At 40.7% G+C, this 20,801-nt stretch overlaps 1 protein-coding gene across 2 annotated transcripts in view; it reads right to left on the reverse strand.

Moving 5' to 3' along the window:
- The window catches only part of uts2r2 (urotensin-2 receptor 2), a 132,796-nt gene that overhangs the window by 23,801 nt on the left and 88,194 nt on the right, over window positions 1-20,801 (reverse strand). For both annotated transcript variants that reach the window (XM_048555145.2, XM_048555147.2), the window contains one exon: window positions 9,269-9,392. In XM_048555145.2, coding sequence (XP_048411102.1) covers window positions 9,269-9,392 — 124 coding nt within the window. The remainder of the gene's footprint in view (window positions 1-9,268; window positions 9,393-20,801) is intronic.

The following is a 20,801-nucleotide window of genomic DNA, read 5'->3' on the forward strand; positions in this document are numbered from 1 at the left end:
TACATGACTCAATTTTACAGTGAGCACATGGTTAAAGCCTTATTCAGTAAGGAAATAAGGAGAAAATTTAAGGTTTTTGAAAAGATTTGTAGCTCAGACTCTGGGTGAGGCTGTTGACTGTTGCTCACCGAGCTGGCTCGTTTTTGTTCAGATGTTTCGTCACTATGCTAGGAGACAGCATCAGCCAGGCCCCCAATGGAGCAATGTTGTTCTACTCTGCTTGGAATTTATACTGCCTGGTCTGTTATAGTGAATACTCCCCATAACAGACTGGACAGTATACATTCCAAGTGCAGTAGAGCAACAGCACTTCATCGGAGGCCTGACTGCTGATGATGTTACCTAGCAGGGTGACAAAACATCTGAACGAAAACAAGCCAGCTTGGTAGGCAAGTCAACAACCTCAAGGAGAGAATTCTTCAAATAGAAGGAGGAACTCAAAACACCATAACATGGTGAGGCAAATAGCATTGATGGGTCTAATTTTACATATCTAATACCCAAATTAATATCTCTGACCACAATAGAATGTTCAACAGCATAACTGTACTGTTCTTTGCCAAGAATAAATAATCGCTATATTCTATTCTTCCTACCAAGTCATTTACATACTTATTCTGTAAGTTTGTTAATGCTTTATTTTTCTTGAAACATTGCAAACTTATTTATATGGAAATTCATTTGACATTGAAACATCCATTCTACATACATCTTCCCCTATTTTGTTGCAGTTCTCCTCAGTATTATTGGTATTGCGCACTGTGATTCAAAACTTTTAACGTTTTATTTCTGATTTCCACGTCCAAATAATTTTCATAAATCCTGTACAGCAATAGTCCCACTACCAATCTCTATTGTACACCCATTTCCCAACTTCCAACAGTCGGAGTAATATTTGTCCCTGTATTGTAGCCACTTTGCTATTCATTTTTTAAAAATACAGTCCAAATCCACGTACTTCAACTTCAACACTGTATTTACAACGTGGCTCCTTGTTGAGGCCTTTTGAGAAGCCTGTGTGTACTATACCTCCTGCATTACTTGGTCTACTCTTTCTGTTACTACATCAAATAATTCAATAATGTTGGTTTTGCACAACCTTCCCTTTTGAGATCCATGTTGGCTGTTCTTTATTATGTTTTTGTATCTTTCCTGTTCCTTGCTCACTTATTCTGCTATGGTTCCCTGAATGGAACATGATATTTGTTCAAGCAAATTAATCTGCATCGTTTTATTTTCTGGAGGTTTCAAACAAAAAAACTACCACGTTGTACAGCTTGACATTTAACTGTGAGGCCAAACACTTCTGAGGATTTAGAAGTTACTAACTTATCAAGAGCCATGGGATAAAGAAAAACTAATGAATAACGTCTGCCCACGGAAATTGGAGAAAAGTTAATTTTCTAGTACATGTTTTGATTGAAGAATGAAATAAATGAAGTTGCTATTGAAATGTTGTCACAGGACAAATAAAATTTTAGCCTATTCATAAAGTGTATTTTGGAAATAAATATGGAAATATTTATCAAAATAAATTTGGAAATAAATAGTTACTTACTTCATTGGTGCCTGCACGGTACGAGTGTGGCAATCCAAGAATGCCCTAATGATAATCTAACTCAGTCCATCACATATGAAGCTCTGAAAGTTAACCACAATCGCACTAAAACTTGAAAGCTACAGAGGTCATCAGAAATTAGCTCACAAGAAGAAATGCTCACTCAAAGGCAAAACACTCATCAAGTAAGTAAACATTGTACATTTGAGCTGCTTACAATGCTTCATTCGGAGCAATCCGGGCTGAAATGAAGATGAACCACAGAAAACTGACACATCAAAGCTAATGCAAAACAGTGACTATCGTGAATAAGAATAGCAAGTGGAAACAGCAACAAGAACAGTAAATGAGATAAGGTATAGAGAAATAGGAGAAAAGCAATCTTTTCAAAGTATGCTGACTCTAACAAGTAGGTTAGACCAGGGAAACCCAGTGGGTGTTATTTATCTAGATTTCCAAAAGGCCTTTGATAAGGTGCCTCACGGGAGGCTGCTGAGTAAGGTGAGGGCCCATGGTGCTCAAGGTGAACGACTGCAATGGATTGAGGATTGGCTGTCTGACAGAAGACAGAGTTGGGATAAAAGGCTTTTTTTTGGAATGGCAACCAGTAACAGGTGGTGCCCTGCAGGGTTCAGTGTTGGGGCAGCAGCTGTTCACTTTATATAGTAATGATCTGGATGAAGGGACTGGGGGCATTCTGGCGAAGTTTGCCAATGACACGAAGTTAGGTGGACAGGCAGGTAGTACTGAGGATGTGAGGAGGCTGCAGAAAGATTTAGACAGTTCAGGAGAGTGGTCCAGGAAATGGCTGATGAAATTCAACGTGAGCTAATGCGAGGTCTTGCACTTTGGAAAATAAAATACAGGCATGGACTATTTTCTAAATGGTGAGAAAATTCATAAAGCCAAAGTACAAAGGGATCTGGGAGTCCTAGTCCAGGATTCTCTAAAGGTTAACTTGCAGGTTGAGTCCGTGATTAAGAAAACGAATGTAATGTTGTTGTTTATCTCAAGAGGGTTGGAATATAAAAGCAGTGATGTGCTTCTGAGACTTTATAAAGCTCTAGTTAGGTTTCATTTAGAATACTGTGTCCAATTTTGGGCACCACACCACAGGAAGGACATGCAGACACTGGAGCAGTCCAGCAGAGATTCACATGGATAATCCCTGGAATGGTAGGCCTAACATACGATGAACGGCTGAGGATCCTGGGATTGTATTCATTAGAGTTTAGAAGGTTGAGGAGAGGTCTAATAGAAAGTTACAAGATAATGCATGGCTTAGAAAGAGCGGACTCTGAGAAGTTGTTTTTGTTAGGCGGGGAGGCTAGGACCCAAGGGCACAGCCTTAGAATTAGAGGGGTTCAATTTAGAATGGAAATAAGGAGACATTTCTTCAGCCAGAGAGTGGTGGGCCTGTGGAATTCATTGCCACGGAGCGCAGTGGAGGCCGGAACGTTAAATGTCTTCAAGGCAGAGATTGGTAAATTCCTGATCTCGCAAGAAATTACAGGCTACGGGGAGAGTGCGGGTAAGTGGAGTTGAAATGCCCAGCCATGATTAAATGGTGGAGTGGACTCGATGGGCCGAATGGCCTTACTTTCACTCCTATGTCTCATGGTCTTACATTTTTGTATTTACTGTATGCATAGTTATCAATGGTCCCTAAAAGCAGTGTGCATGAACAGCCAACAAGAATGTGGCAGGAATGTGAATGGGACAAACATGCCATGCATAAGCATCACAGCCTTTAGGGTGAACGCATAAGCAACTGTACAGAAATCTAAAAGGAAATGCAACCAATGGGTTATGCACAGCGGAAGAAAATTAAAGAAGCAGTTACGAAAATTGGATGAAACAGATCTCCCACTTGTCATTGGATCTGCCAGAATTTCATTCCATGATTTCCAATGGATTATGATGGAGCAGATTTGAGCAGCACAGTGGCTCAAGTCAGGACTGCTGCCTCGCAGCGCCAGGGACCTGGGTTCGATTCCAACCTCACGCAACTGTTGACATGGGTTTCCTCCAGGTACTGTGATTTCCTCCCACAGTCCAAAGGTGCGCAGGTTAGATGGATTGGCCATGCTAAATCCCCCCATATAGTGTCCAGGGATGCACAGCCTAGGGGGATTAGTCATGGGAAACGCAAGGTTACAGGGATAGGGAGTGCTCTTTGGAGGTTGGTGTGGGCCAAATGTCCTATTTCCTCACTAAGTTCTTTAATGGCAGATAAAACAATTCACCAACATGGTGATATCAAATATTCCCCAGTTACTGCTTGTCAACAGTCATCGCCAAACACATATCACATGACGACAAACTTACATGGGAGCCATTGTTGCTAAACTGCAATACTATTCGGCTAATAATGCAAAGAAAAATAAATGGCTAAGGATAAGAGCCAGCACAATACAAATGGTGTACTGCGACTTAGTCTTTCAGTGCCAAGAAAGCACTGCAAATGAGCATCAACTATCACACACGCATTAGAAAGCAATTTTCATCACTAAAATATATATAAATTGTTTCACTCTTAACCAGCAAAGATGCTCTGCATGTAAGAAAGCATTACGTATTATAATAAGCCACCTTCTATCTAGTTTGAGATGCCCTTTTTATTTATTATATATTGTAGAATCCCTTACTTCTCTCAGTAATAAATGAATCAGAGTGCTGGGCATTTCTTTCAGGTTAGAAATGGAAATTAATATCAAGAAGTAAACAAAAATCTTAAACCTTCTTTCTATCATTCCTTTTGAATATGGATTTAAAATGGATACATTAAAGGAAGAATTGATGGCTCCAGAGAGAAATGGAGGTAAAGAAGAAAATTACTCAGGAATTGCCACAGTAATTCATTATCAAAAGAAAAAGACGTACACATACCATAGGACTGAAATATGCTACTTGTGATTCTGGTCTGCAGTACCTTAGTCTGTGGGTTTCTGCTCATACACTGTCTTTAAGGCTACTTGCTCATTCTCTAAGTAAGGCTCTTCAAACCTCTTTATGCTTTTTATACAGCATCACAACATAGTAGGTTCTTAAATGCAGCTCACTACTGTTGTATCTAAGATCAATTTTCCACACAGGTTTATTCTAGTCTGGTATCTTCTGTCTTCCTGATATTCCTCCTACCTCATAAATTACACCATGATGATTTTCATCAATCTCACTATACCTAGGATATTCCATTCCAATTTTCTGAATTAAAATTTTCATCTGGTTGTTAGAGCCTTCTGGGAGACATTTTGGATATCATCCCTTGGATTAGAAATTGGTTTTATAAACCACTTTAAAGCAGATTTTCCTGATTCTTGAAGCAAACATATTCCAAGGCAGGAAAATAATAAACAGAATAGAAATTTCCCAATATCTTAATAGCTCAGACAGTTTAAACAAAGAGGAATATAAGGTATTTATATTTTCAATGGGACTTGTATATAAAAAAACTATTTTAAAAATTGTTAAATTTTAGAACTATGTACCTGTCATGTAGATGCAAATTAAAGACCATGACAAAATCAAAGATCCACAGATGCTGGAAATCTGAAACGACTCAGTGAGACGGAAGCTCAGAATAAAATGAGTTATTTTTTCATTTTGTCTTACAAAGCATCAAGCAGACTTAAGGAAGGGCTTCGTGCGTAATCGTAATAATGCTGTTTTGACACAGTGTGGCGGTCTATTGATTGGCCCTTTCACTTATCTCCAATTTATACCATGAAGCATAATGAAACTCCTGCAATATCTTTTATTTGTTAAAACATCAAACTGACTCAGACGATGGAACCAGAACCCAACTTTCATATGAAATTACAATTTGTTCTTTCAGTAGATGGGAATCAGTGTGCTACACACAAAAATTACATGATGTTAAATACACCTGAAGGATTTTAACTAACATACAGTGTAATGGGAAAATCTTGAAGCTACAAAGTTTAACTAGAACAGTAACAGTCAAGCTTTTGTCTTTGAACATACTTTGATTTGATTTATTATTATCACAAACACCTAAATACAGTGAAGAGTTTTGTTTTGCGTGCAGTTCTGGCAGATCATATAACACAAAGGGCATAAAGGGTATTAAAACAGAGCAAAGAATACAATGATACAGCTGCAGAGAAGGTGCATAAAGAACAAGATCAATATTAAATTTAAAATTTGACAGCTCCATTCAGATGTCTAATAATAGCGGGGTAGAAGCTGTTCTTGAATTTGTTGCTATGTGTATTTAAGCTTTTGCACCTTCTGCCTGACAGAAGGGAGTCGAAGAGATTATACCTGGGGTGACAGGGGTCTTTAATTATGTTGGCTGCCTTCCCAAAGCAGTGAGAAGTATAGACAGTCAGTAGATGGAAGGTTGGCTTGCGCGATGGAATGGGCTGTGTTCCCGATTCTCTCTTCTTATGGCCCTAGGCACAACAGTCGCCATACCAAGCCAAATCGCATTTGGCTAGAATGCTTTCTACGGTGCATCCATAAAAACTGGTAAAAGTCTTTACTGACATGCTGAATTTTGTTAGCCTCCTGAGGAAGTAAAGTTATCATTGTGGTTTCTTGACCATTGCATCAATGTGGGTGGAGTGCCAGATATTAAAAGCATTCATCTGCATGTATTCAAAGCTGCTAAAAATAGTAGATATTGCTGTTCTTATTTGAAACGCATTGATCCAATTAGCATTAATAGCAGAATTGCCATTTCAAACCAACAAAACACAAACAGGAAGTAATTAAGAAATATTAATATAAACAAGATTGAATGACCTAATTCTGAGAGGGGGTCACTGGACCTGAAACATTAACTCTGCTTTTTCCTTCACAGATGCTGCCAGACCTGCTGAGCTTTTCCAACTACTTTGTTTTTGTTCATGTTACTGAATCAAATTATAAGGGCTGTGACTGAATCACTGGTGACTGGCTTATTTAGAATGCTGTTTCTGTCCATGAGTGGCTCAAGTTACTAAAGATGGTGTTGCTAATTGTCATTATAGTATACAGTTCAAGTTGTAACCAGTGTTGAGCTAATTTATTGAAGGCAAGGTGAAAAATTCTACAATTTTCCTGTTCTCTAGCTTTGAGGATAAAGAATATATAGACTTCCGGCTCTAAAGAACTTGCTACAATCCTTCCTGAAACCCTACAGGCTAGAAATCGAACAGCCTTTGATTCTCAGCAAGGAACAGGGTGACAATTTGTGACCTACTAGCCATGAAGCTGGAGAACAGTAATGTAAAATCTTGGTGTGTGCTCCCCCTCTCCATCCCCTGTCACTACTGGCTATGGCTCTGAAAGAGTTAATACTTGATAGCGTGTCAAAAGCATCATCCATTACAATGACGGCATGAGGACTTGATGGGGAAACTGACAGAAGACGAGGTCCTGTCAATATGCTTTGTATCATCAATGACATAGATTCAATTAATTACATTTTGTTTACTCTGCATGTTCTTTGTTAGAAGATGTCTACCCTCACACATTCTAATCCACATAAACCCGTAGACAACCCACACATAACAAACATAGATAGAAGTGCTCGTAACATCTTTCCACCATTTATGTAATCACAGCAAAGGGTCATCAGCGTCCCAGGCCATGGACTGCGCCTGTAGAGTCTAAACTCAGCAGGAGGGTCCAGTAGCATTGTTTTGTACAGAATACAGTACGAATTGCCTACTCAGCTTCAAGGCTGGCCGTGCCTTAATGGGAACTCACAAAAATATTGTTGCAATTTAAATTAACACAAAACGAACACCAGGAAGAAAGAGGATTCCATAATGGTAGCAATTTTTGTGTCGGAGATTAGCAGGAGGAGAAATGACCTGGTTCTGTGAAGAGGCGAAAAGATCAGTTCACAGACTCACTTCAGAGACACCAGTGCATGAAGACACCTTTAGACATGATAACCCGATAGCTGCACAAAAGAAGTTTAATTGCCTTCACGTGGGTTGCTAACATCAGTGAAAGTATCTTCACAAGACGTCTGCTCACTTTTATATCACTAATTCTCATTCTGTTCAATGCATTAAGCCCCAGTCATTCTCAAAAGCATTCCCTGGAACTGAGGAGTCTTTCTTTAACCTAGTCATATAGACGATCAAAGCAGCAAGCCTGACACCCACCTCTCATTCAGTTGCAGAAGGCACAAAACCCAATTATTGTGCAGTACACTCGCTGACCTCCTTCCCTTTCTCTTGCAGGAAAATAGGGGAAAACAGAGCTGAACTGCTGAAAGGCAAGGCATCTGCATTTCTAAAGCTCTATGAAGGAGCTGTTGTCCACATCATGGGGAAACATATTTTACAAGGCTAATGTTTAGGACCTGGAGTACAGTACTTGAGATTAGATAATTTCTGAAGCAAAAAGAAGACAAATCCAAGAGAAAAGGCCAGGATATTTGACCACTTGAGCAGCTCTTAACAGAAGCTAGTATAGACAGGCTGTAATCATTGCATGATTCTGTCATGATGCTGACTGACAGAATCTGTAGCATCAGACATTGCCACGAACATTAACAACGATGGCAGGATCCTCTTGTGTCCTATGTGAACTTGTGGCCAACTTTATCCCGCTATCTGACATGATCAGCAAGTTGCTGATGGCAAATTCATGGACCTCTTGCTTCACAACCAACCTCCCTCCAATAAGTGGTGACCTTCTCCTTCTGAGTGCCAGATTTCAGACACCCAAGAACTGCCAACAACCCAACACAGCAGCCCAAGGAAAGAGAGTATGAGCAAGGAAGCACGAGAGACAGCAAGCAAGACAGACAGACAATAATGAAGAAGCTCTGTACTTGATTTGACACACAGACATTGGCACTGAACGTACATTGGAGGCTAATGTAGAGTTGGAGTCAGCATGTGATTAACAATCCAAGCACAAGTGGGCTTGGACCAGGCCAGGGGAGAGAACGGTTGATGCGCCTGGTCACTGCATGGCAAGGTCCCATTTGAGTTGAGCTACACAAGATTCAGATGAAGGACTGATGGGCATACAACCGAGATGCTACAGGCATTGGTTTCCCAGCTAGATTCATTTTGTCACAGTTAAGGGGCATGGAGGTTCTGACTCCAACTTGCCAGAAAGCATGGCTCAAAGCTAGTCTTCTTCATAACTTCTGCTCCATCTCCCAAAGAAGCAAAGTCACTGTCTGTGTTACCTGCCTCCATCATTTCCATCGCATACTTTTGTGTGGATAGGTCAACTATTCCCCTGCCCCCTCCCACCACACTACCCAATCCCACAGAGATCCAACAATACTCTGATGGTTTGAGGAGGCCAGAGTCAAGAGAGGAGAAAACTATCCAAAAATGGTTCTTTTACTTTCAGAACCTGGATTTGAATCCACCTGACAGAATGAAATGATCCTGATCAATTTTAATTCTTTCAACTGAACAGGAGCCAACAGCGTAAAATAACAAATTCTCATTAAGATATGGAAAATGTACAAAAAAAAATTAATCAAACAGGAATGATGCTTTGGAGTTAACATTATTTCAGTTAGCTGAGTGAGGTAAAGTACAGCAAGATTCCCACAGTAGGTTTGGCAAGACTTGAACTGAAAACCCTGATGTTGACTTTGACAGACAATAGCAAAACTATTCAACTCTCCGGTAATGAGAGTTGAAGAGCAAATTCCAAAATGTGAATTTTAAAGCATCTTACATGGGTTCTAAGAATTGAGGAACTATTTAAAAATTATACCTATCCGAGGCTCCACAGTTCTGTTTGCAAGTTCATCAACGAACACAAATCGCCCACCACCAAAGTCAGTCCTGTAGTCCGAAAGGTACAGCAGTGAAGTGTAGTCAAATGATCCATATGTCACCTGGGAAAAACACCAGAACATCTAGTCAAATCTCAGTCCTGTTTGAATTCCTGACAAGAACGCATCATTTAACATAATCTGTGTAATGAGTTGAACATGTTTTCAGCTCATTTGTCAAACTGTCAACAAACTGTGTACAACAGCATAATTTGTCATCCCCTGCAATACGATAGTCATAAAAAGAGCGTATAATTTTTAAAAAAACTGTTTGCAGTAAAATAACTTTTTGAAGAATTGCCCAGGTACAGATTGAACAGTCATTCACCTTTTCATTGCTTTTTGTAGGATTTTACTGACTGAAATGTGCCCTTCTGTATTCGTCCACTTTACAAGAGTTACTGTGGAGCATTTGAGCACTTAAGTGTTCCAAGTTTCTTGGACAGGCAATTTAATGCGATATAAATGCATGTTGTTCTTCATATGTTATCGGCATTAGCTGAGCCTAAAAAAGGTGTGGCAGTTGTTGAACCAGCATGGTCAGGTAACCAGAGTTTCAGCTTCTGAGTGTAAAAAAATTGTGCAATATAGTGAAACAATACTTCAATATTCCTCTATCGTTTATATATTAACTATTGCACAATAAAAATAAAAATCAGCCTGGAAAGGATGATTGGAAGATTATGGACTGAATGATTGTTGCAGTATTATGGATCAGACCAAACACATTAAGAAGATAGCCTAGTCCTTAACTTTTTCTTATTTTACAGGCAAGTGCCAGGTATTATGTTCCAGGTGCAATTTGATTAGTCAAACTACCAGTCTAGAAGCAAAACATACACCTTTTTTTGTACATTATAGGCAAGATACAGCAAAAGAAAGAATAAATTGGAATAACTGAACTCTATTGGAAAACTTAACAGAATAATAGATTATTTAACTACTAAACAGTAACTGTTCCAAAAGAGTAACATCCCATAGACGCACCCTTGTCAAAGGCAAATTCAGTAAAACAGTTTGTCTCACATGTAATTCTCCAGTCCAGGAGGAAAAGCATTAAGAGAAAACTCAGAGATAGAGTAGCGGGGAGAGATATATTGCAGCTTCCAAACTCAGCCTTAAGACTGTAGCAACTGCTGCTGAAAAACTAAAAATCCTATTTTTCTGTGGGAGTTTGACCTCACCCCATTCAGGCTGCTTCTATTCTTCTGAATTTAAAAAAACCCAAAGCCTCACAAGCTGTTTACTTTATAGGTTTTGAAGCAGACTGCTCAACGCCTCAGTCTCAACCTTTCTTCATTAAAAAAACAGGCAAAATATACCTCTTAAAGCGATAGTATTCATAGAACTCTTTTTCACAGAATCCCTGCAGTGTAGAAACAGGCCATACAGTCCGATAAGTCCACACCACCCCTCCGAACAGCATTCCACCCAGACGCAGACACCCACCCCTGCATTTCCCATGTCTAACCTACCTAACCTAAACATCCCTGAACACTACAGGCAATTTAACATGGCCAATCCACCTAGCCTGCACACCTTTGGACTGTGGGAGAAAACCAGAGCACCTGGAAGAAACCCACACAGCCACAGGGAGAATGTGCAAACTCCACACAGTCGCCTGAGGGTGGAATCAAACCCAGGTCCCTGGCACTGAGGCAGCAGTGCTAACCACTGAGCCACCATGCCACATTTGTCACATTGCAGTCACATACAGTCTTGTCAAATTTCTCTGTTTTTCTGGCAGGGACATTAAATCATTAATTTAGAGCTTTCTTTCCTTTTACTTTATGAAGTTAACAGATGATTTCTTAAACTGAGGTGATGGCAGCACATAGATAACACAAAAGAGATAAACACACCACTAAAATCAGTGATTTTTTACATAATACAGCAGCTGTGGAACTGCAGAAACTAGCAGTACCGAAAGGAACCTAAATGATCTTCCATAAACGTGAAGAAGAGCACCATCAGCAGTGCTAACAGCTACCACCCCTCAATAATAACTTGCTCAATTAGGATATCTTTGGGGCCTGCTAGGACCATCCAGCTCCCGACCTCATTACATTTGTTCAAACATGGACAAAAGACCTCATTTCCGGAGGTGAGGCGAAGTGAGAGTCATAGCTCCTGACATCAAGGAAGTGTTCACTTGGATGTGTATGAAGGATCCCAACAAAACTGAAGTCATTGGGAAACAGGGAAGGTTTTCCACCTACTAGATTCATATCTGGGACAAGACACTGCTGCAGGATTTACTCATGGTAGTGTCCAAGGCTTAGCCATCTTCAGTTGCTTCATCAATGATCTTTCCCTCATCATAAAGTCAGAAACAGGGATGTTTGCTGATGATTACAATATGCTCAACATCATTTGCAATTCTCTCAATACTGGAGCAGTCCTTGTCCAAATGCAATGATACCCGAATGATATTTGGACATGTTTTGATGAGTGGCAAGTAGCATTTGAACTACACAACTGGCAGGCAATGACTATCTCCAGCAAGGGAGAGGCCCTGTCGAGACCGCACCTGGAGTATTGTGTGCAGTTTGATCTCCAAATTTGAGGAAGGACATTGTTGCTAACGAGGGAGTGCAGCATAGATTCATGAGGTTAATTCCCAGAATGGTGGGACTATCATATGTTGAAAGATTAGAGCGACTGGGCTTGTATACCCTGGAGTTTAGAAGGATGAGAGGGGATCTGATTGCGGCGTATAAGATTATTAAGGGATTGGACACTCTGGAGGCAGGAAGCATGTTTCCGCTGATCGGTGAGTCCAGAACCAGAGGACACATTTTAAAAATAAGGGGTAGGCCATTTAGAACAGAGTTGAGGAAAAACTTCTTCCCCCAGAGAGTGATCGATATATGGAATGTTCTGCCCAGAAGGCAGTGGAGGCCAACTCTCTGGATAGTTTCAAGAAAGAGATAGATAAAGCTCTTAAAGGTAGTGGAATCAAGGGTTATGGGGATAAGGCAGGAGAAGGATACTGATTGTGGATGATTAGCCATGATCATAATGAATGGTGGTGCTGCCTTGAAGGGCCGAATGGTCTACTCCTGCACCTATTGTCTATTGTCAATTGTCTAACCACCTGTCCTTGATATACAACAGAATTACCTTCACTAAGTCCCCTATCAACATCCGGGAATTACCATTGACCAGAAACTGAACTGGACCAACCAAATAAATACTGTGGCTACAAGAACAGGCCTGAAGCTGAGAATTCTACAACACAGACTGAAACACAAAAAAACCTATTCCCCATCCATAACACACAAGTTAGGAGAGTGATGGGACACTTTTCTGAATCAGTGTAAGCCCCAACAACATCAAAGGAAAAACAGACTGCTTGATCATCAAACTGTTCACGATGTGAAACTTGCACATCTGCCACACTGGTACCACGAGCTCCAGTTTCTACAAGACCCAAACAGCAACTTGCTGAGTCTTCTTCGAGAACACCTTACAAGCCCATGAACTTCACACTTAGAAGAACAAGGGCAGCTGTTGTATGTGAACAGCTGCAATTTCTCCTACAGGTCATATACCATCCTGATTTATAACTATATTGCTGTTATTCTTTCATAACCTTGGAGTCAAATATTTGAACTCGAATAGTTCTGTGGGTGTACCCATACCACACGGACTGCGGTGGTTCAAGGGCAATCAGACATGGACAATAAATGCAGGCCTAAACCATGACACTGTCATCCCATAAACAAGTCTTTAAGAAAACAACAAGATAAAGTTTGTACAATAAACCCTTGATCATTTAGTTTTGAACCCAAATTTGACTTGTCTTGAAGGTTCACGTTCAGAGCCAATACATCACTCGCACCTTCACCTAGGAAGAAGGTACATTTCTTTGACTTCAAAGCATCTCTGATTCAGATGCTTCTGAAATTGGACCACAAATAGTCCTCTCTTAAATGTGGGAATTGTATCAAGAATTCACTTCCATTTGTCTTTAGAATCACTCGAGCAGGGGGTTTAATCTGCTTTGAGGAACGGAGGAAGATAAGCATGATAACTGTTAGAAACAAGAATGGTCCCATGGCAGAAGCAAATGGATTTCATGCTGGGAAGTCTGCTGTGTGCAAAAAGCAGAAATATTTACCCAGAGATAACAATCTGTCAGAGTTTTTGGCAAATGTGCAATAATGTCAAATCTTCAATCATGAAGAAGCATACTAGGATGCAATGGAGTAAACTAAACAAATAAACCATGCTTGAAAAGTGTTTTATTGAAGTAGCAATACGGTTCTACTCACTGCTTCCTGAATCAGAGAGATTGGAAGAAGACAGCAGAGAGGAAGAGGCATTTAATACAAACAGCTGGTGCCCAAGGAGATGTGTCATTAGTGACCCATTTCAATACATTCAACGCAGCAGTGCAATCCCAAAAGCTAAAATTCCTGTGTTGGTGAGGGAATCAAAGACTAAACACTCAGCATAAAAATACATATCCTTCAACGGAAACGAAACCCTATGCTTTCATCATGTCTCATCACACCTCTCGAAAACATCGAAAACACTTCAAAATAATTAATTTGTAATGTAGTGACTTCACGTAAGGAAACAGAGGGTGCCACAAACAGCAAATTAATCTGTTTTGAGAAAGTGATACTCCAAGGCATGTTCAACTTCTCCTTATAATCAAAAAATAATTAAATTTTTAGTTCATTTCAAGTATGATTTGAAAGAACTCCAACAAGTTGCAAGATTTGAAAAACAAACTTGGTACCAGTGCCAATTTTCTGATTTACCTTGAATTTTCTCCTATTATTGTCAACCTGGGTGTGGTTCTGCAGGATTGATCATAACTGTAAAGTAGCTTCTCAATTTAAAGTAACTCTCCACGTTTTGGAGGTTCACCATTCTCATTCCTCTGCAACCACCTTAGGCTAAATTTAGGAATAACATTTCACGCAGCTTTGTGAAAAAGGACTAAACGAACCCTGCAGTTTTGCTTTTAAACAAATAAAAGCCTTATCTAGCATAAGATAACATAGTTTAGCATCCAATACCAGCATTTTTACCAATTCTAGCACCTTTTTCCTGTAATCTTTTGATTTACAACATTACACGATATTTACAAATATCAAAGTATGAGCTTCGAGAGTGGATGGCATCCGAATGTTCTGTCACAGTGACTTCTTTGTCAGTGTCCACCTATTCTCTCTCACACTGTCACAAGTGTATGGTTCTAATATTACAGACTTAGGAAAAAAACAAATGGGATAGCATTTTTGCTTTAAAATACATAACGTACTTTCAAGGTAGGAGTCACAGCAGACAGCCATTCGTTTCATTGGACTGGTCTAAAGCTGACAAAATTGTGTTATCTTGAATCAACCACAAAGAGACATTTAGAACTTGATTAATCATGAAAAATACAGTAGGGCCTTCTCAAGGCGTAATAATTCAAAGCTCCTGTGAGAATACAGCAGAGAAAAATAATTAACTCTTTTGACCAGTCGAACAATGGCTCATTGAGATTAACACAGCAGCTATTTTCCTTTGCTTGTAATAAGGACAGGGTTTGAAAGCCATTTTGTGCAAAGCCCCTCAAAATTTTTTTAAATATCATCAGAGAGGATATTCAGTGGAAGGGAGGACAAGGATGAAGGCTTTCAGAAATCAACAGCTATTCTACTGAAACAAGCCTCAGCAATCTACAAGTGTTGTGTCTGCAGTAACTAGCGAGGAACAAGAAACCTCTCTCCCAAACTCTCCAAATTCCTGTTGACCCGATGGGTCTACCACATAAACAAAAACTAACCATTCAACTATAGAAGCCAACACAGCTCTGTAATCTTACTTCAGGTTTCAATCCCTTCACGTCAGAAAGGGAAATGTCAAGAAATGTCAAGGCACACAATCATAGTCACACAACATGGAACTGAGCCTTCAGTCCAACTCATCCACACCAGTCAGACATCCCAATCTGACCAATTTGTTGGCATTTGGCCCATATCCTTCTAAACCCTTTCTATTCAAATACTCATCCTTTTAAATCTTACAATTTAATGCCTTTTAAATGTTATATTGTGCCCACCTCTACCACTTCCACAAGCTGCTCATTCCATACAATCACCAGCCTCTGCGTGAAGAAGTAACCCCTCAAGGTCCTTTTTAAATCTTTCCCCTCTCACCTTAAACTAGCTGTGAACTCCCCACCCGGGGGAAAAGACTTTGGCTATTCACCCTATCCGAGCCCCTCGTGTTTTATAAACCTCTATAGGGTCACCCCTCAGTCTCCGATGCTCTGGTGAAACAAAAAACCCAGACTATTCAGCCTCTCCCTAAAGCTCAAACCCTCCATTCCCAGCAACATTCTCGCAAATCTTTTCCGCACCCTGTCAAGTTTAACAAAATCTGTCCTACAGAATTCTAAAAGAGGCCTCACCAATGTCCTGTACAGCCACATCATGACATCCCAGCTGCTAAACTCAATGTTCTGACCAATATAGGCAAGCATGCCAAATGTCTTCTTTGTCACCCAATCTATCTGCGACTCCACGTTCAAGGAAGTATGCACCTGCGCCCCAAGGTATCTGTGTGGCAACACCTCAAGGCCCTTCCACTAACTATACAAGTCCTGCCCTGGTTTGTTTGACCAAAATGCAGCACCTCACATTTATCTAAATTACATTCCATCTGCCACTCCTTGGACCATTGGCCCATCTGATCAAGTCCCCACTGTACTCTAAGATAATCTTCAATATCCACTACATCACCAATTTTGGTATAATCTGAAAACTTACGCACCCTTCTTCCTATATTCACATCCTAATCATTTATATAAATGGTGAAAAGCAGTGAGCTCAGCACAAAACCTCATGGCACATTGCTGGTCACAGGCCTCCAGTCCAAAAAGCAACCCTCTACCATCACCCTCTGTCTCAAACCATCAAGCAAATTTTGTATCCAGTTGACTAGCTCCCCCTTCATCCCATGTGATCCATCCTTACTAACCAGTCTACTATGCAGAACCTTGTCAAACACCTTGCTAAAATCCATGCAGACAATATCAATCATTCTGCCTTCATCAATCTTCTTTTTCACCTCTTCAGAAAACTCAATCAAGATAGTGACACATGATTTCCCATGTACAAAGTCATACTGACTATTCCTAATCAGTCCTTGCCTTTCCAAATTCATGCAAATCCTGTCCCTCAGAATCCTCTGCATCAATTATCTACCGCTAACGTAAGGCTCACCGGTCTATAGCTAAATAACTGCACCAATTAGCCAACCTCTTATCATAGTGACTGCTCTTACTTTCAACATTAAGTACTTTTTCCTTAGCTACTTTAATCTATCTTTTAACCAACAACTCTTTCATGTCTATTACATATATGTCAGTGAATAACTACAAAGAGAGAAGAGGGGCTTCACAGGGTGAAGTATGGCTCCAAAATTGACAGGAAACATTGTAAAGGGTACAAAGAATATGCAAATTGCAGAGAGGTGCTGCGATAGGGTGGAAAGTGTCCACAAAGGGAAGAAATTATCTGAAAAGGAGAGAGTGTGGTCACCAATGGGAGAAAGCAGTTCTAAACCTTTCAACAATGGACTAATGATCTAACTGGGAATAAGAAAATCAAGGTCATGGATGTGTCACAAATTAATGTGGAGTCTCTAAATTGATGCTGAAGGAGATCCACAGCTACTAAATTGGGGAAGTGTAGTGGATAACTATTGCCAAGAATAGCATGCCAATTGAATAATTAATATTGAACAGTTTTATTTCATGAAAAATTGCTACTAAAGCATTTAAGAAAAATGCCTTCTTTGTATGTTTCATTTTAAGTTTAAAAGGTTGTTAGAATTTTGATGAATTCTTCTAATTCTGCTTCTGTGAGAGACCCCCCACCCAATCCTCCATCTACCAATGCCATTACAGAAGATGGTATGAAATGCGTCTGCATCACCACATAAAGGAATTAGTGAGAATGAAAAAAGGGAGTTCCTGAAGACCGAGAAGTAGTCCCCAAGAAATCTCAAGAGGAGTCCTCAAAAATAAAAAGCTGTTTTAATCCCTGGCACAGATCTAACAGCAATCTCAACAGTCTGTCGACAGCGAATTTATTACAGCTCATGGACAAATCAGAAGACAGAATTCAAAACCTTAATAAAGAATCTGATTACAAATTCTTGAGATTTACATATATATTGAACCACAGCTATCAAATGAATTATTTGAGTAATCAAGAAAGAATAATTGCAAATAGCATAGAATTATAATTTCCTAAATGTTGCCCTTCCAGGATATTACTTAGCAGTTAGAATAACATTGGGCTGTCCAGTCCAAAAAATACTTATTAACTCAAAACACAGAATCATAATTATACCTTTGACACCGACAGACAGATAAAATTGTTGGGAAATACAATCACCTTGTAGGTTTATTTTAAAAGGAACCCTCAAATGGCTGTAACATTTAGAATTTACATCTGCAACAAAGAAGAGATTAAGTCATAAAGCTGCATATTTAACCTTTGCAGTTAATTTGATCAGATATTGAAAAGCCAATGGTACTCATTAACAAAACCAAGCAGAACTTCCAGATTCTGTTTTGCTTGAAAATCAAATAAGAAACTCATTTGAGAAACAGCAATCACAGAGAGGATTGCCTCTTGTGATCCCAATTACCCTTGGCAACTATATTTCCACATGTTTCTTAAGGGTCAATGCCTCTGTTGTTACCAATAAAAAGTGCATATAATCCATAGATACAGAATGCCACATTTATCTTACAATTTCTCTTACTATCACACTAACTTCCAGCACTGACATGTACAAAATATGAAGCAACTTGCATTATCAAATTTTCAAACAGCAGGGGCTGGAATTTACCAAAACTAAAACCAATTTTCCATTCCTCACCTATTATGAATGCACCACATCTCTAAGGTATTGCTCTCAGTATCTTTTACTCAACAATAAAGAAAGTTCTTGTTACTGTTGGGATCTTCCCAGTTTACACCATGAGTGCCATATTTTTAACTCTGCTGTGTACCACGTCAAACACCGAAAACCATGAGCCACCTTTCACATTGTATTTCTGCACAATTCTGAAACACATGGCTAAGAAAGGGAAGTTGGTACTTTGCTTCACCATTAAAGCCTGGAGGTCCCGGTGGATGGCAGAGACAGTGGACAGAAAGGCCACTACAGACCAAGGTACCAGATCCTGCCAGCCTGGTCCGAGGTTGACACCAGACCAGTTTGGTCTGTTGAGATGTGTCCACATTTGCCTGTCTCCAGTTACCCTCGAGAAGGTGGTGATGAGTTGACATTTGGAACCACTGAAGTCCTTGTGCTGCAGGTTGACCCACAATGCCCTGAGCAAAGGAATTCCAGGACTTTGAACCAGCAACAGTGAAGGAACGGCAAAATATTTTCATATCAGGATGAGGAGTGGCTGGGAGGAGAATTTCTGCAGTGCATCTTATAGATAGTACACACTGCTGCTAGTGAGCGTTGGTGATGGAAGGAGCGGGTGTAGTACCAATCCAGAGGGGTCCTTTATCCTGGATGGTGTCAAGTTGCTTGAGTGCTGCTGAAGCTGCCCTCATCCAGGCAAGTGATGAATATTCCATCACCCTCCTGACTTGTGCCCCATTGATGGTGGACAGGCTTTGGGGAGTCAGGAGGTGCATTACTCACTACAGTATTCCTAAATTTCTGACCTGCTGTATTAACATGGTGAGTCCAGTTGAGTTTGTGGTCAATGGTAACCCCAAGATAATGGCATTCTCAGTGATAGTAACACCATTCAATGTTAAGGGCAGTGATTAGATTGCCTCTCATTGGAAGTGGTCATTGCCTGACATTTGGGTGGCATGAATGTTAGCTGGATATTGTCCAGATCTTGTAGTATCTGAAAACGGACTGCTACAGTATCTAAGGAATCATGAATGGTACTGAACATTCTGCATTCATCAGCAAATATCTCAGCTTCTGATCTTAAGATAGAGGCAAAGTCATTGACGAAGCAGCTGAAGATGGTTGAGCCTAGGACACTACCCCGAGGAACTCCTGCAGAGATTTCCTGGAGCTGAAATTAGAATCCCTACAGTGTGAAAACAGGCCCTTCGGCCCAAAAAGTCCACACTGAACCTTAGACCATCCCACACAGACCCATCCCCCTGTAACCCACCTAATCCACACCTCCCTGAACACTATGGGGCAACTTTGCACGGCCAATCCACCTACCCTGCACGTCTCTGGACTGTGGGAGGAAACCTGAGCACCCAGAGAAAACCCACGCAGACACGGGGAGAATGTGCCAACTCCACACTGACAGCTGTCCGAGACTGGAGTCAAACCTGGGTCCCTGGTGCTGTGAGGCAGCAGTGCTAGCCACTGAGCCACCATGCCACCCGATGATGGCTGACACATCTTCCCAAGTGCCAGGTATGTCTCAAAGCAGCTTGTGCTTGCCCCCTGTTACCCACTGATTTCAATTTTACTCTGTTCTATTCCTGCCTCCATCTCCCACCAAGACTCATGGTCTACTATCACTATTGCATATTTCCTCATTTGGTCTCAGCACAAAGCTCCAGCCCCCACCCACCTTCACCACAACAAACATCAACACCTCTGCTTCTTATTCACATACTCAGGACACCTTATCAATATTGCTCCAACTGAATCAAAACTAAGAACTGAGCCAGCCACTTTCATCTCCATCAATCACTCCCTTTGTCTCATTCCAGATGAAATCAGCCCACAGCAGGCCAGAGAGAGCCAAAACAGGTGGTGGAGCACCCGATATTGTTCTCCTTACCCCTCCATGAGGATAGAATCCTAACCTTAATGAGAGAGGATAGAGACCATTCATGTGCTGATGCTGAGACATCCATGTTCCAGCAATGAAACTAGATTCGCTATCTAGTGCTGTGCTGCTCTCCCATTCCCAGCACGGTGAATGTATTCTCACCAAGCTCAAGCTTCTGTCCCAATTTCACAAATTATTCTCTCATTTCCTGCAGGCATTAGCGGCATCCACATGGTTACCACCCTAAAGAGACCAGCTCTTCAGGGCATTATTTGCTTATTCACCTCTGAGGAAGAAGCCACAGATCCCTGATAGCCTTCACTGGAAGGCTAGCTCCTGCACCTCCACCAACTCAGATACTGATACTTTGGCAGGCACTCTAGATAGAGGAGAATCAGGAGTACAACCCAACACCTAGCTAAAGGAAAAATGCCAACTGCCAGCAGTCGGAGGACTGTGGGAGGAAACCAGAGCAAAGCCACGCAGGCATGAGGAGAATGCACAAACTCTACACAGAGCGTCACCCAAGGGTGGAATCGAACCAGAATCCCTGGCGCTGTGAGGCAGCAGTGCTAACCACTGAGCCACCATGCTGAATGGTCCATTCAAGCAGACAGAGGAGCAGCAGGTTGGGTTTGACCAAGACACTGGACTGAAGTTTGATAGAAACCAACAGT

This window comes from Stegostoma tigrinum, chromosome 22, assembly GCF_030684315.1.
Source record: "Stegostoma tigrinum isolate sSteTig4 chromosome 22, sSteTig4.hap1, whole genome shotgun sequence".
Lineage (NCBI taxonomy): Eukaryota > Metazoa > Chordata > Chondrichthyes > Orectolobiformes > Stegostomatidae > Stegostoma > Stegostoma tigrinum.